Source organism: Oncorhynchus clarkii, chromosome 10 (assembly GCF_045791955.1).
Source record: "Oncorhynchus clarkii lewisi isolate Uvic-CL-2024 chromosome 10, UVic_Ocla_1.0, whole genome shotgun sequence".
Classification (NCBI taxonomy): Eukaryota; Metazoa; Chordata; class Actinopteri; order Salmoniformes; family Salmonidae; genus Oncorhynchus; species Oncorhynchus clarkii.
This window is the reverse complement of record NC_092156.1, coordinates 69,848,929-69,866,045: the sequence shown is the minus strand read 5'-3', so window position 1 is coordinate 69,866,045 and position 17,117 is coordinate 69,848,929. Positions and strand designations below refer to the sequence as shown.

The window sequence follows — 17,117 nt, the reverse complement described above, 5'->3', positions numbered from 1 at the left end:
TTGTCTGTAGTTTATGCCTGCCCATAACATAACCCTCACCGCCACTCTTATCGACGAACCACTCGCCCACATGACGCAATACACGCTATCTGCCTGGTTCAGTTGAAACCGGGATTCATCTGTGAAGGGCACATATCTACAGCCTGCTAGTGGCCATCGAAGTTGAGCATTTGCCCACTGAAGTCGGTTTCCTCTCAGAATTGCAGTCAGGTCAAGACCCTGGTGAGGATGATGAGCTTCCCTGAGACGGTCTCTGACAGTTTGTGCAGAAACTCTTCAGTTGTGCAAACCCACAGTTTCATCAGCTGTTCGGGTGACTGGTCACAGACAATCCCGCTGGTGAAGAAACTAGATGTGGAGGTCCTGGGCTGGTGTGCTTACACGTGGTCTGCGGTTGTGAGGCTTGTTGAATGTACTGCCAAATTCTCTAAAATAACGTGGAAGGCAGCTTATGGTAGAGAAATGAACATTAAATTATCTGACAACAGCTCTGGTGGACATTCCTACAGTCAGCCTGCCAATTGCACACTCCCTCAACTTGAGACATCTGCGGCATTGTGTTGGAACAAAACATTTTAGAGTGGCCTTTTATTGTCCTCAGCACAAGATGCACCTGTGTAATAACCACGCTGTTTAATCTACTTTTTTTTATATACCACACCTGTCAAGTGGATGGATTATCTTGACAAAGGGGAAATGCTCACAAACAGGAATGTAAAACAAATGTGTGCACAGTTTTAGAGGAATAAGCTCTTTGGAAAAGCTGGACAATTTCTGGGATCTTTTTCAGCTCATGAAACACTACATGCTACGTTTATATTTTTCATTATAAATTATGGAATTGAGATTATTCTGATGTAAATCCGTTTTTTTTCTTATTTTGTATACAACACAAATATTGCGGGAAAATGGAGGCCGATGAAGGTCGTCACTAGTTACCACAGCTGCAAAGTCTACATCCCGCCTATTTCTACAATTTATTCTAAAATTGTATTTTAATCCTAATATTAACTACACTGCTAACCTTAAATAAAGACCAAAAAGCAAATTTCGTTTTTAAAATTCTTTACGATATAACCAATTATGACTTTGTGGCGGTGGTAACCTCGTCAGCTGTCCGGAACGAAACTACTAAAACCAACTCAATTGTTCCGCAAGTAGTTAATTTCCTAGTTCACTCCTGTAAACTCCTGTAGCCATGTCTTTCGAACTCGCCTTTCGTAGTCGTGTTGCCTCCATTATGGAAACTTTGACAGCAACAGCCTTGCAAGACATCTGTCAACTTATGGGAGAAACCTATGCTGCTCTTCGAGTGGAAATGGTGCATGAACAAAATCAAAGTTCGAGGACAAAATTGCAGGAGATGGAGAATGGGACAGGGGTGGAGAATCCAGCGAACTGCATGGAGCGCATTCATAAACTCAGTGAGAGTAAATATCTTACGATAGTTATACCTATATGCTAATTGTCTATAGGAAGTGGGGATAGATATACAATAGCTAGCTATGTCGCCTAGCTAGCTAGCAGTCGCCTATTTATGAAAGTCCGAGAGCGCTATTATTCATGACGTCGCCTGATCCTTCAGCGCTACAGTAGGCCTATTGCTGTGCTCCTAATGTAATTTATTTAGCTTTAGTGAAGGTGCTTTACAAATACAATATATTTATCCGATAAATATCTACCATCATGGGTGGTGATTGCATATTTCCACTACATGTTTTTTAAGTTTCAGTCTCGTATAACCAACATTTTCAGAATCTCAAGCTTTATTTGTGTTCGTTTCCCCGCCAGGTTTGAGAAACTTCCCAGTTGTCGAGCAAATCCTCAATGAACAAGAGGCCAATGGTCTTTGGCTAGAAGGTGATCCTACTGTGGAAGACGAAGGTCCACCCTCACTGGTGCCAGAAGGAGAAGAGCCAGCACAGCCTCTTAGTCAGACAACAGACATGGTGAGTTGAGTTTGCTGATTTTGTAAAGGTAGAGGCAGGCAACTGCCAAAATAAAAGACATATGAAAATATTGTGTTAATAGGGTGTTGGGCCACCAGAACACCTCCAATGCGCCTTGGAATATATTCTACAAGTGTCTGGAACTCTACTGTAAGGGTGCAACATTTATCCATGAGAAATTACATAAGTTGATGTATTTGTTGATAGTGGTGGAAAATGCTGTCTCGGATGCCGCTCCAGAATCACACAGAGACACATACTTTAACCCCCCTCCTTTAGACCCCTCTTTCAAGGTCCCTGAGAGTTCTTCTAGCCATAGTAGCTTAACTAATGGGCAACTGGGCATATTTATACATTCCCTAAACATGATGGGATGTCAACAGGGCCTAAAATGAACTTTTTGGTCCACCAGCCACTGTAAGGTAGATTTAAATATCTACCAGCCACTCAGATTTTTTTTACCAGCCAAAATATTCTCTTTAAAATTACACCAACAAAAACCAAGAAAATGGATGAGCATGCTTTGTAATGTTTGAAACAAATGTATTACAAGTAAGAAGTAAAGTGGTGTATTGTTTTCATTTCATACGACCTGAATCTTTTAACCAAAATATCATAGTTGAGACAAATGTTTTCACCTTGCCCTTTAAGGGTGGGAGGTTACCGTGATAATGCTACTTGAGTCATGTTTGTGCCTGTGAGTGAGTCTGACTAGTAGCAGCTGTCTTTTCCCTAGGAAGTTGAAATGCAAACATTGAAAAAAAAATAACCTACCTTGTGGAAAAAAATGTAAATATCCAAGAAACAATGTCTCACTTAAGCAGACTTTAGTTTAAAGTAAATTAGACCAACTTGTATGCCTTACTTTCATTGTGCGCACAGCCCCCAGCCAGGCAGTGTTGCAGCGCAAGGTGGGATATGTTATATACTGTAGGATTCATAGTTACTTGACTTTGAGTCATTTATACTTGCTTGTATGAACTATTTTCCTTTAGTAATTTATAACTGTGCAAATCCTTTGACATTTTGACAACTCGGATGACATTTTCTGTAGGCTGCAGCAATGACCCATTGGAACCCAAACTTGGCATGAACATTTAGCTTACAAGACGTTTTAAATGTAAGGTCTGGTAGATGATTCAGTCAGTGCCATTAGTGATGATATGACAAGGCACTGGCTGGTTTGTGGGTCTGGGATGAGGGCTGTGTGTGTGGCAAAGCACTGCCGTTTGGCGTGCAGTGCTTGCTGTGACTTGTAGTGCAGCGCATCGCGGGCTGTATGGAAGCGTGCCAAAATGACTTGACAACCCAATGTGCCACGGACCGGATTTGGCACGAGATACAGATATAGGAGAGAATGCAGATTAAAGAAGTATTTTAAGTCTTGAGACATGGATTGTGTATGTGTGTCATTCAGAGGGTGAATGGGCAAGACAAAAGATTTAAGTGCTTTTGAACGGGGTATGGTAGTAGGTGCTGGGCGCACCGGTATGTGTCAAGAACTGCAACACTGCTGGGTTTTTCAGTTTCCCGTCTGTGTCAATAATGGTCTACCACCCAAAGGACATCCAGCCAACTTGACACATTGGAAGCATTGAAGTCAACATGGGCCAGCATCCCCGTGGAACGCTTTCCACACAATCTAGAGTCCATTACCTGACAAATCAGGCTGTTCTGAGGGCAAAAGGGGGTACAACTCAATATTAGGAAGGTGTTCTTAATGTCTTGTACACTCAGTGCATTCCATGATGTGTTCAACATATTCCATTATTTTGGTGTTATTCCCCCTGTAATGTTTTCTATTGATTTTTTAAAATATTTTTTTTTAAATTAAAATGACCAAGATGTTAGTGTTATCGTTTTATTTATGATTACTAGTTTAATTAAAGGCTGTCTTTTGGAAGGGGGTGGAGACATGGCCTGCACCACCGGTCATCAAACAGGAGGAAATGGATGATGACGACATGGAGTCTCAAGGTCAGTTTCATCTTTTACTCTAATCTATGTTCAATACAAAAGCACAGACTAGCTCAACTACACTAACTTGTAACAATTATAGTCACTGTGTGTTGTTGTTGACTTCCTCTTCAGCGTACGACAAGTGGATTCCAGTGACACACTGGGCCAATCAGAATATCACAGGAGAAAGTGACGAGCAAGAGAGAAGTCAATCATCTGGGGGATCCAAAGAACTTGGACTTGACGACTTCAAGACGGAACCGAGTCCGTTGCTGGTGTCAGCTGAGGATGCTGCTCCACCCATAAAGAAGAAATATGATAAAAGGTACACCTGTGAAATATGTGGAAAGACTGAGAACAAGAAAGCCAGAATGACAAGTCACATGCGAAAGCACACAGGGTTGCCCTTTAACTGCGATATCTGTGGCGAGAAATTCCAGTGTCAGAAATTATTGACCAGACACAAGCGCTTCAATCACTACACAGGGATCATCTACAGTTGCTCTGTGTGCGGAAAAACGTTCATGCAGGTCACATCTCGCGACACACATGAGCGTGGTCACACTGGAAAAAACTATTGGTGCTCAGACTGTGGCGAGACATTCAAGGAGCGCCAGGAACGCGACACACATGAGTGTATTGTGTACAAGGGAGACCGGCCCTTCAGCTGCTCCGAGTGCAACAAGGACTTTGAAAGGCAGTACCATCTCAAAAAACACCAGCTGGAAAAACACACTCTAATGGTGGAGCAGACTGTCGAACCAGAACCTGAGTCCAAGGACATTGAGGACCAACAGAGTCAGTTTGAATCTGAGAGTTCTGAGGCACCCACACATTTCACCTGTGACATATGTGGAATGACTATTATGAATAAAGGCAACATCAACAGACACATGTTAACACACACAAAGAAGCCCTTTAGTTGCGATATCTGTGGTGAGAATTTTAAGCGCAAAGCCCAATTCACCCGACATCAGGGCAAACACGCGAAAGTTGAGGAGAAAGTAGAAAAACCCTACAGTTGCACTGTGTGCGGAATGATGTTTGTGTATTCTAAAATGCGCAACAACCATGAGCGCAAACATATTGGAGAAGACTATTGTTGTTCAGACTGTGGCAAGAAGTTCAAGGAGCGTCAGGAGCACGAGTGCATTGTTTACAAAGGAGACCAGCCCGTCAGATGCTCCGAGTGCAATGAGGACTTTGAAAGGCAGTACCATCTCAAACAACACCAGCTGGAAAAACACCCTCTATTAGTGGACCAGACAGTCAACCCAGAACCTGAGTCCAAGGACATTGAGGACCAACAGAGTCAGTTGTTTGAGTTAGCGGAGAGTTCTGAGACTGAGGCACCCACGCGTTTCACCTGTGACATATGTGGTATGATTATTATGAATAAAGGCAACATTAACAGACACAAGTTAATACACACAAAGAAGCCCTTTATTTGTGATGTCTGTGGTGAGAATTTTAAGAGCCACACCTGTTTAGCCAAACATCAAGGAAAACACAAGAGTGTTGAGGAGAAAATAGAACCATACAGTTGCTCTATGTGTGGAATGAGGTTTGTATTTCCTAAAATGCGTGACAACCATGAATGCAAACACATTGGAGAAGACTTCTGGTGCTCAGGATGTGACAAGACGTTCAAGGAGCGAGGGGATCGCGATGAGCACAAGTGCACTGTTTACAAGCGAGACCGACCCTTCAGATGTTCAGAGTGCAATGAGGACTTTGAAAGGCAGTACCATCTCAAAAGACACCGGCTGGAAAAACACCCTCTAATGGTGGACCAGACACGTCCCGGTCATGATACTGCGACAGTAGTACAGGGAGCACAGCCTTCAAATGACAATGACCCTAAGGCCGATATGAGTACGTTAGGTGGAAAAGTTCCAGTAACAAACTCAGGTTAAGTTGACACAAGTGAAATGGCTTCAACTGAATGAAGTTGTTTTGTTCAGTACAAAAAGTATAGAAATGGATTTGAATGAAGGGGTGACAGATAGCGTTGGAAATAGTGTGTAGAACAGTGATGGGACTGGGATTCAACCCCACACAGGCAGGATATCGCATCTCCGACCTTTACTGCACAACTAACTTCAGGCACCTGGATAATGTTTTACAGCCATCTTTAGTGCTCATGTTGGGCCTAGATTTGATTTGGACTGTTACAGCGTGCTTCACGTTTCAAATTACGTTTCCGATTGATCCAAAATATGCAGCATTTAACGTGAACAGACTGTGATTCCCAAACCACCCCCTCACCCCTACCAACTCACTCGGAGGGCCCTCCGTTGTCACATGTTGTTGTCAACTCCCGAGGGTGACTTCCAAAGAGAGGCGAGGGGATCAATAAACTGTCTACTTCGGGACACACTCGTGGGTATACTGATGATTTGTCTGGACTTGTGGTTTGTTTACATAGCAGGTTAGGAGAACTAACGCAGCCGGTTAGAATAATTAACGTAGTAGGTTAAGAAAAGGGTTAGAGTTAGGCTTAACTAAAATGCTACAGTTGTCAACAAATAGATGGAGCTGTAGGTCTACTCCGTCTAGCCACAACCATCAGCTATGTCAGGGGTTCCCAAACCCAGACCCCCCCCCCCCCCCCCCCTTCCAACATTGTGGAACATCCTGTGCCCCACTTCTATTTTCTAAGTATATTTCTCTGTTCACACTTCCCTTGATGGCGGGGAGAATTTTGCAGGTTTAAAGCTCATTTTTCTTATTCTATACATTTAGCCAAATCAGTGTGTTAATGCGATATGAGTGACTCAAGCATTACAACAATCTATGGCCTAAAAACGTCTTGACAGAAAGGGTTGTATTAGAGTTGTTAATAAAAATGGAATTGAAAAATATTTGTGACTCTGGTTTCAGTAACAGCATTTATTTTTAAAGGTTTGTCAACTCGATATGTTCTTGTTTATTGAGAGGAATAAAAATGTGTAAAAACCTGTATGGTTTGGTTTTATTTAGCAAATCGAGGAGGCAGATAAACGAGTGTTTATGGTATATCACCGGTGCAACCTCGTCAGTTGTCCGGAACCAAACGTCTATCAGCAATTCAAACACTCCAACAGTAACTTAACACTGCAAGCTTAGCGTGGTTAGTGAGTTTTGTAGCCATGTCTTTCGAACTCGCTTTTGGTTCTCGTGTTGCCTCCATTATGGAAGCTTTGACAGAAAAAGCCGTGCAAGACATCTGTCAACTTATGGGAGAAACGTATGCTGCTCTTCGAGTGGAAATGTTGCAAGAACCAAATCAAAGTTCGATAAAGTTACAGGCGATTGCAAATAACATCGAGAAGGAGAAGCCAGCGAACTGCATGGAGATAATTCAAAAACCAGGTGAGTCAAAGCTAGCTACGTTGGTTATGCGTATAGGCTGTGTCTGTAGGAAGCTTGCCTACAATTAGCTAGCCATGTCACTTACTCACTTGAAGCCTACAGTAACTAACGTTACACATCTCCCGGTCGAAAGAGGATATCTAATAGTCGCATGTCTGGGGGACGCTCAAACTCCAAGTCTGGACAGTAACGTTAACTAGCCTCAACGATTCCGGGAGACTCCTCTCTCGTCTCTAACATGTATCGTTATGCTCACTTTTTGTTAACAGTCCCATCACAAGTCAGATTGTTGAATAAACTTTATTTTACAAGTTGTCTGCGGATTTTTGTCCTTATGTTGGAGGTAATCTGAGACACTACGCTGGTCTGTTTTTGTCTTTCTGGTTCGTATTTTCAATGCAAACGCAATTCGCACGCCACTTGCATAATATGTCAACAATGGCCGAGTTTAACCGAAGCACCGACCAAACATTGTCCCACGCAATCACCTGCTAGATTTCACAAACGCACCCAGTTGATTAAGAAGGAATGCGCTTTGGTTGACCATGTTCGGCTATTGTTTACATATTGTGCATCGCGTGAATTGCGTCAGGAGAAAATACAAGCAACAGAACCTACTGGTGCAGCAGAAAGTCGGGTTAACACTTTCCACCGCTAAAAGGACTATCGGACAACCGGTAAAGTATGTTAAAATGGCATTGTATTCACAATTCTGGCTTGTAAAGAATTGCTTATTTTTTTACAACAACTTATTTCTGACTAATGTCCATGGAGTAACCTTGGGAACAGTCTGTTGCCGGTAGCGTTAGTAGGCGGATTACTATGTTATCACCTCTTTAGTAAAACGTAGCTATAGCAAATGCAACCTAGTTCTCAGAAAAACATAGTTACGCCATCCTGCCATGAGTAATGATTGCATGTGTCCACTATGTTTGGGAAATCTGAGCCTCGATATCTCAGTTTTGTGTTGAACAATTTTTTTTGAAAATCTGTATTTGTATGTTAGCTTCCCCAACAGGTTTGAGAGACTTCCCAGTCGTGGAGCAAATCCTCAATGAACAAGAGGCCAATGGTCTTTGGCTAGAAGGTCACCTTACTGTTGAAGACGAAGGTCCACTGTCACTGGTACCAGAGGATAAACAGCCATCACAGGCTTTTGGTCAGATGACAGACATGGTGAGTTTAGCTTGTGGTTTGGCTGTCGATTTTAGAAATGTCTCAGAACTGCACTGGCTACTCCCAGCCAGAGGTCATTGAAAACCATGCAAAGTTTCAAGTCCTGTGTAGCAGGCCTGTAACTGCAAGTAAGGCTTTGAATGACACCTAGGCAAGCTCTATACTGTCTAGGCTACAGATGATAATACGTTTAGGGCTCCTTAAACATAAATGCCCTTCTGAAAACATTTGTGTAAAATATATTCCATAATTTGTGTCATTCCCCCTGTTTTTGTAATTTAAAAAAATGCTAGTGTTGGTGTAATTGTTGCTGTAGGATCAGTTTAATAACAGCATTGGTTGTCTTTTGGAAGGGGGTGGAGACATGGCCTGCACCACCTGTCATAAAACAGGAGGAAATGGATGATGACGACATGGAGTCTCAAGGTCAATTGACGCTATTATTTTAATATGTTTAATACAAAAGTCACAACTCTGCAGCATGAGTTATTCTTAGCTTCTGTATTTGTCACTGAGAAATATCCCTGTGAAATGTATTGTTGGTGACTTCCTTTTCAGGTTATGGCAAGGAGATTCCAGACACTCACAAGGCCAACCAGAATATCACAGGAGAAAATGATGAGGAAGAGAGAAGTCAAGCCTCTGGGGGATCCAGAGAACTTGGACTCGATGACTTCAAGAGAGAACAGATTCCATTGCTGGTGTCAGCTGAGGATGCTCCGGCACCCACGAAGAAGAAATGTAATAAAAGGTACAGCTGTGAAATATGTGGAAAGACCGAGAGAAAAAAACACAGAATGACAAGTCACATGATAACACACACAGGGCTGCCCTTTAGCTGCGATATCTGTGGTGAGAAATTCAAGTTTCAGAATTACTTGAACAGACACCAGCGATCCAAACACACAGTGAAAACCTACAGTTGCTCTGTGTGCGAAAAAACCTTCCGGCAGGCCACATCTCGCGACAGGCATGAGCGTGGTCACGCTGGAAAAAACTATTGGTGCTCCAACTGTGGTGAGATGTTCAGGGAGCGCGGGGATCGTGACGCGCACGAGTGCATTGATTACAAAGGAGAACGTCCCTTCAGCTGTTCCGAGTGCAGTGAAGCTTTTCAAAGGCAGTACCATCTCAAAAGACACCAGCTGGAAAAACACTCTGTGGAGCAGACTGTCGACCCAGAAAATAGAGTTGAGGAGAAAAGTGAAAAACCCTGCAGTTGCTGTGTGTGTGGAATGATGTTTGTATATCCTAAATCGCGGGACACCCATGAACGTAAACACATTGGAGAAGACTACTGGTGCTCAGGATGTGGCAAGACGTTCAAAGAACGCCAGGGTCGCGATACGCACAAGTGCACTGTTTACAAGGGAGACCGGCCCTTCAGATGCTCCGAGTGCAATGAGGACTTTGAAAGACAGTACCTTCTCAAAAGACACCAGCTCGAAAAACACCCTCTAATGGTGGACCAGCCACATCCCAGTCATGATACATTGTTTTGTATGGTTTAAAAAAAATAATGACCATGCCCAGACCTAACTGCTCACACCCCCCTCAGCCCCTGCCTCAAACTCCACCGTTTTTTCTGTCTCCATTGTTCAACATTTATTTACATTGTAATACTTCTGACAGCACACTTTCTAACTCTGCCTGTAACCTTTGGATTTTATAGCATTCCCAGAAGGTATGGATTGTCAATTTTAAATATTATTCATTACTACATTTAGCTAACATTAGATAGTTATTCTAGAGATTCTTACCCTTGCCTTGATTCGGCATTCCAGATCATCATGGTATTTGTAGTTTATGATCCACATTAGCAACTAATTAGCATTTCATTTAGGGGGGGGGGGGGGTGAATATACTGATACACCACCTTGTCCTAGAGAGATTTACACCTATCAAAACGTCACAGGGTAAGCCTACACAAAACACAGCCCTTATTTTAAGTGTTTCTAAAATCCCCAATGGGAAAAAGGAATGGCGGAAAAAACTATTGGATTCATTTCTGTTGGCCCGCTGGGCATTATGACATACTGTGGCACTCAGTTCTTGGTTCCAATAGTTAATATTTGTTTTCTAAGAGTTTGTCAGTTGGATAGGCTCTCTGCAAAGTTTTGAATAGCTTACCTATCATATGAATATCCTTTTTTGACTCCAATAGGATTCCCTCAAGATGTTCTGATGTCCAAAAAGATTTCAAATATAAATGTCTTGATATTAAACTTTTAAGTTGCATGTATTTGAAAATCTCTACATTGGTCAGTCCAGTTATTTTTTTTTTTCTCAATACACCGTGGCTGAGCAACAGCAGTGTAGGTCAGACCATGAGACATCCCGAAAATTGGTTTGTCAGGAAAACGGCTGTAGCGTACAAAAGGTTTGGCCTGGGGAAAGATGAGACTCTACCGAACACGATGGTGGTCTACATTTACTCTGACCCCACCCCGTCCAAACTATTTTGGCTACAAACTAATATGACTCCATGGTGGAAAGGGGAGATTCTCACCAATTGATTTCTTGGACCAATCAGAACAGTTGTTTGCGTTCTAGAAATAATCTGCAAGGCCTCAAATCCAAACTCATTAGAGAATACACTTTTTTGTTGGCGTGGCGTTTGGGTAGCCAGGCAAAGGGATCGATAAAACCCATCAATTTAGAACACACTTGTGACTTGAATGATGCAATTCATGTTCCACTTAAATAATAAAACGAGCATGAAATTCAAAACAAATCCCCCTGTTTTACAAGATATAAACCTCCGTAACAGTTACACATTTTCATTTGGGAAGTATTATATATTTTACATGTCATGTCTCAATCTGCCATAAATGCACATAGCCTGTAATCAGGCACCCGCCATTATTTTGTGTGAAATTGCACCAATTCAATAACTCTGTGCCTTATGTGATTTCACTTTGCTCTGAAGCTGCCAGTGTTGCTGTAATGGAGGATCTAATTAATTAGCAGGTTAGAAAGACTAATGTAGCAGGTTAGGAGAATGAGGTTAAGAAAAGGGATAGTTAGGTTTAGCTTATCCATCTAGCCACAACCATCAGCTTTGCAAACAAACCATAAGTCCCGACAAACCATCCAGAGGAGTCTGAGGGGAGGATGGCTCATAATAGAATGTAATTTGCTACTATTCCACTCCAGCCATTACCACAAGCCCATCCTCCACAATTAAGGTGCCACCAACCACCTGTATAACACCGGTCTTAATTGATTTTAGGGTGTATTGTGTTACCTGAAATGGTGTGTTGTTTTGAATATTGATTTGCTTTAGCAACATTGGATTTTCCCTTTTCATGTATATAAACTTTTTTTTATTTTTTTAATCTGGACAGCAAGGATTGTGGAAGAACAGTTGATCAAAGGGAAGGAAATTAGATTTTTCTTGACTCATCAGGGGTTTCAGTAACAGTATTTTTTTTAAAGGTTTGTCAACCCAATATGTTGCTTTCTGAGAGGAATAAAGATTTTTTTCAACCTGTCGTTTAATTTGATTATTTTGCATGTATAACACAAGTATTCAAAGTTGGTGAAATTAAGGAGGCAGATATGTGTTTACGGTATATTACCGGGGCAACCTCGTCAGCTGTCCGGAACCAAACGGCCACCAGCAATTCAAAGGTTCCACCACAGACCGAAGGGTTTCGTTTTAATTTATAACAGATTTGGCTCCACTGTCATTTCATTCTAGCACACTAGCTAACATTTACCAGGTTAATTAGCTATGTCTGTCGAACTCGCTTTTCGTTCGTGTTGGCACTATTTTAGAAACGTTGATAGAAAAAGCCTTGCAAGACATTTGTCAATTTATGGGAGAAACTTGTGCTGTAGAAATGTTGCATGAACAAAACCAAAGCTCGACAGTCACAGGTAATGGAAAATATCATCGGGAAGGAGAAGCCAGCGAACTGCTAAATTAGGTATTATGCGTATAGGTTATTTGCCTGTGCAGGAAGCTCGGATACAATTACTTCCCCACCTGTCGGCTAGCTCGCTAGTGGACTTCGCTCCAGGTAGCTTTTGTCGTCATATCTCTCGGAGCGGAGAGGATAGCAGTCGAGTGTCTGACGGACGGGGGTCCCGGCTCCAATTCTGGCTTGTCGTTAGCGGACTAAACTCCACTCCATGGTGAAAGATTAACTTCCACCCACTTCTATCTGGAATTTTATTCCTCATCATGTCTTCTCTACTTTTGGTGGCCTTAACTTCATGTTGTTTTGCAATTATAAATTGACAAAGTTCCAGTTAAACTTTCTGCTTTTCATCGGCAGGTTCTTGTCATGGCCCTTAATTTATAAACACAATTTTTCTCCACACAGATATTATATATGGAATAATCGGGATATATTGTATAAAAATACCTCTGTTTTTAGAATATTGGTTCCGAAATAATATCCTATTGGTGAGCCAACTGGTAAATGCAGAGGGTCTTTTACTCAGTTATAAAGAATTCTTATCACTTTACAAGGTCCCTGTAACACCTAAAGATTTTGCAATTGTTTTAGATGCCATTCCCTCAGGTGTTGCTATGTTATTCAGGAACCTGACCCTCAGAGCCTACCTTCTATTGACCCTGTTGACTCATCAGTATATATTAAACAATCATTACACAGGTGACTCTTGTGCTGGGGACAATAAAATGTCACACAACACAGTGCCACATATGTTGTCTAAAGTTGAGGGAATGTGCAACTGGCATTCAATGTTCAGTTCTCTACCATAAGTCGCCTCCACCATAACTTCAGAGAATTTGGCAGTACCACGTCACCCCAGGACCTCCACATCCGGGATGGTCTGAGGGGGTGCTGAGGAGTATTTCTGTCTGCAATAATAATGCCTATTTAAGGTGAACAACTCATTCTTGTTGGCTGGGCCTGGCTACCAAGGGTGTAGTTTTATGCCCTCCCAAGCCCACCCATGGCTGTGCCCCTGCCCAGTTATGTGAAATCCATAGATTAGGGCCTAATATGTTTATTTACATTGACTGATTTTCCCTATGAACTGTAACTCAGTAAAAATCTTTGAAATTGTTGCATGTTTGGTGTATATTTTTGTTCAGTGTAAATCAGTGATGGAATTGATAGATCTTTCTTCTGACTTATCAGTTGTTCCAGTAACAGCTTTCCTTTAGGTTTGTCAACTTTTAATTTTTTTTGGAGAGGAATAAAAATCAATCAGTGATATTTACATTTTATTATTTTACAACACAAATATTGATAACAGCAGGAACATTTTAAGGAGGCAGATAAAGATGGTCTATTACATTGACAAGATATTCAAGTGACCGCTCTAACAATGGAAATACATGTCCTCAAATATGGAAGGAAGGCTGGAGGTGAGATCAGACTGGACCAAAGCCATGCTTCGTTTAACAAATTCGACACTTATTTCCTCCATACAACAATTCCTCACTTTCGTAAACCGATTTCGGGCTGAGTAAAACGTCTCGCTTCGCCCCTTCCTCTGGTATTTATTGCAATTCATACTCCGAGCTGTGAAAGGCAGCAATACGCAACAAAGCGTCTAAATCTGCCGAAAAACCACATGAAGAAGAAGAATCGATATCTCTGGAAACGGCCAACACTTCTTCAACCATTCCGTCAGTAGCTAATTTCTTTCCACTGTCAGGTGTTGAAGCACACGCATCAACTTTTGTATTTGTGTAACTATGTCTTTCGAACTTACCTTTCGTTCTCGTGTTGCCTTCATTATGGAAACCTTGACAGCAACAGCCGTGCAAGACATTTGTCAATTTATGGAAGAAACGTATGCTGCTCTTCGAGTGGAAATGTTGCAAGAACAAAACCGAAGTTCGAGGACAAAATTGCAGGCGATGGAGAATAGCAAGGTGAAGGAAAAGCCTGCGAACAGTATGGAGAGCGTTCAAGAAGACGGTGAGATGAAATATTCACAGATAGTTATGCCTATTGACTATTTGTCTGTAGGAAGCTAGGAGACATAATACACTAGCAGGCTAGCTAGCAGTCGCCCCGGAGGGCGCTGTTATTACTGACTGAATAATAGTGCTCCCTGCTGGACCTTATGGCTATAGTCTGTAGGGAGCACCCTACTCCCTCAGTAGTGAAGAGGTGCTTTGCAAATACTATTCTAAATATATGCAATTGACGAGTGATGGCATATTTCTACTACATGTTTTTGTGAAATCTGAGCCTTATTATCCCTGTATGACCAACATTTTCAGAAAAACTCAATTTGTATGTTACCCCCCTCATCAGGTTTCAGAAACTTCCCAGTCGTGGGGCAAATCCTCAATGAACAAGAGGCCAATGGTCTTTGGCTAGAAGGTCACCTTACTGTTGAAGACGAAGGTCCACCGTCACTGGTACCAGAGGAAGAACAGCCATTGCAGATTTTTGGTCAGATGACAGACAAGGTGAGTGGAGCTTGTGCTTATTTTTGTAAGGGTAGATATGTCTCACAGAGACGAGGCCCAGACATATTTAATTGAAAACCATGCAAGCTCACGCCCAGCAAAAATGTGTAGCAGGACTTTAACTGTAAATAGTATATTAAGGCTTTGAATGACCCTTAGATGTATTCAATAGGGCTTTCCGAGTGGCGCGGCGGTGTAAGGCACTGCATAGCAGGGCTAGAGGCGTCACTACTGATCCGGGATCGATCCCGGTCTGTGTCGCAGCCGGCTGCAACTGGGATACCCATGAGGCGGTGCACAATTGGCCCAGCGTCGTCTGGGTTAGGGGAGGGTTTGGTTACCGGGATGTCCTTGTCCCATTGTGCTCTAGCGACTCCTGTGGCGGGCCAGGTGCAGGCACGCTGACATGGTCGCAAGTTGGGCGGTGTTTCCTCCGACACGTCTGGCTTCCGGGTTAAGCGAGCAGTGTGGCCTGGCGGGGTCGTGTTTCACAGGATGCATGGCTCTCGACCTTAGACTCTCCTGAGCCCATACAGGACTTGCAGCGAAGGGACAAGACTAACTACCAATTGGATATCATGGAAAACGGCTAAAAAATATATATAAAAACTCAAAATACCATCTAGGCTACAGATAAACCTTTTTAAGGGCTGTTTTCAAAGATTCTCATTTAAGCATAAAATATGCCCTTCCAAATATTTGTTTGTATTAAATATATTCCATGATTGTGGTGTCATTCTCCTGCTGCATTATGTTTTGTAATGGAAACCCCTACAACAAGATGCTTGTCTAACTGTTGCTGTATGATCTACTCTCTTAAAGGCTGATGAGAGTTAATAACACCATTGGTTGTCTTTTGGAAGGGAGTGGAGACATGTTCAGCACCGCTGCTCATTAAACAGGAGGAAACGGATGATGTCATGGAGTCTCAAGGTCAGTTGAAGCTATTGTATTACATGTTCAAGCTCTGCAGCATGAGTTACAGTGCCTTCAGAAACTATTCAAACCTCTTGACTTATTCCACGTTTTGTTACACCCTGAATTCAAAATGGATTAAATACAAAAATTCTCACCCAATAATGACAAAGTTAAAACATGTTTTAAGAAATGTTACCAATTTTGAGCAACTCCAGCCGCCGCTTGGCATTGCGCATGGTGATCTTAGGCTTGTGTGTGGCTGCTCGACCACGGAAACCAATTTCACGAATCTCCCGACAAACAGTTTCTGTGCTGACGTTGCTTCCAGAGGCAGTTTGGAACTTGTGAGTGTTGCAACCAAGGACAGGCGATTGTTGTGCGCTACGCACTTCAGCGGTCCCATTCTGTGAACTTGTGTGGTCTACCACTTTGTGGCATTGTTGCTCCGAGGACGTTTCCACTTCACGATAGCAGGACTTACCGTTGACTGGGGCAGTTCTAGCAGGAAAAAAACATTTTTACGAACTGACTTGATGGTAAGGTGGCATCCTATTACTGTGCCATGTTGAAAGTCACTGAGCTCTTCAGTAAGGCCATTTTACTGCAAATATGGAGATTGCATGGCTGTGTGCTAGTTTTATTTTAAAATTATGTTTTAAAAAAACGTATTTATACCTGTCGGCAACAGGTGTGGCTGAAATTGCAGAATCTGCTAATTTGAAGGGGTGTCCACATACTTTTTTGTGTATATATAATGTACCTGACCTGCCGGCCCTACCTACCTGGCCGGCCCTGCTTCCCCGGATTGCCGGCTGACATGGTCGACCGGACCCATCTGGCCGGCCGGCTGACCCTACCTACCTGGTCGGCTGACCCTACCTACCTGGCCGACAAGACCCTACCTACCTGGCCGACAAGACCCTACCTACCTGGCCGACAAGACCCTACCTACCTGGCCGGCTGACCCTACCTACCTGGCCGGCTGACCCTACCTACCTGGCCGGCTGACCCTACCTACCTGGCCGGCAAGACCCTACCTACCTGGCCGGCTGACCCTACCTACCTGGCCGGCTGACCCTACCTACCTGGCCGACAAGACCCTACCTACCTGGCCGACAAGACCCTACCTACCTGGCCGGCTGACCCTACCTACCTGGCCGGCTGACCCTACCTACCTGGCCGGCTGACCCTACCTACCTGGCCGGCTGACCCTACCTACCTGGCCGACAAGACCCTACCTACCTGGCCGGCTGACCCTACCTACCTGGCCGGCCGGCTGACCCTACCTACCTGGCCGGCCGGCTGACCCTACCTACCTGGCCGGCCGGCTGACCCTACCTACCTGGCCGGCCGGC

At 43.2% G+C, this 17,117-nt stretch overlaps 2 protein-coding genes and 1 pseudogene across 2 annotated transcripts in view; all 3 read left to right on the top strand.

The window, feature by feature from the left end:
* The first annotated feature begins 1,195 nt into the window (after positions 1-1,195).
* Positions 1,196-6,514, top strand: LOC139419083 (zinc finger protein 665-like; annotated as a pseudogene).
* Positions 6,515-6,974: 460 nt separating this feature from the next.
* LOC139419080 (zinc finger protein 2-like) lies at positions 6,975-11,932 on the top strand. Its single transcript, XM_071168999.1, has 4 exons — positions 6,975-7,262; positions 8,269-8,438; positions 8,792-8,864; positions 8,997-11,932. The coding sequence occupies exons 1-4, from the start codon at positions 7,040-7,042 to the stop codon at positions 9,947-9,949; spliced, it is 1,419 nt and encodes a 472-aa protein (XP_071025100.1). The 5' UTR covers positions 6,975-7,039; the 3' UTR covers positions 9,950-11,932.
* Positions 11,933-14,175: 2,243 nt separating this feature from the next.
* Positions 14,176-17,117, top strand: part of LOC139419081 (zinc finger protein 708-like) — a 50,449-nt gene continuing 47,507 nt past the window's right edge. The window contains exons 1-2 of the mRNA XM_071169001.1: positions 14,176-14,344; positions 14,687-14,755. The gene's annotated coding sequence lies outside the window, so the exon portion shown is untranslated. The remainder of the gene's footprint in view (positions 14,345-14,686; positions 14,756-17,117) is intronic.

What these genes read in the sequence shown, in the direction of transcription:
- LOC139419080 (XM_071168999.1), top strand. Translation starts at nt 7,040, where the DNA reads ATGTCTTTCGAACTCGCTTTTGGTTCTCGTGTTGCCTCCATTATGGAA. An exon ending in GGAGATAATTCAAAAACCAG is followed by an intron (nt 7,263 to 8,268) that starts GTGAGTCAAAGC and finishes TTTGTATGTTAG; the next exon opens with CTTCCCCAACAGGTTTGAGA. An exon ending in TGACGACATGGAGTCTCAAG is followed by an intron (nt 8,865 to 8,996) that starts GTCAATTGACGC and finishes CTTCCTTTTCAG; the next exon opens with GTTATGGCAAGGAGATTCCA.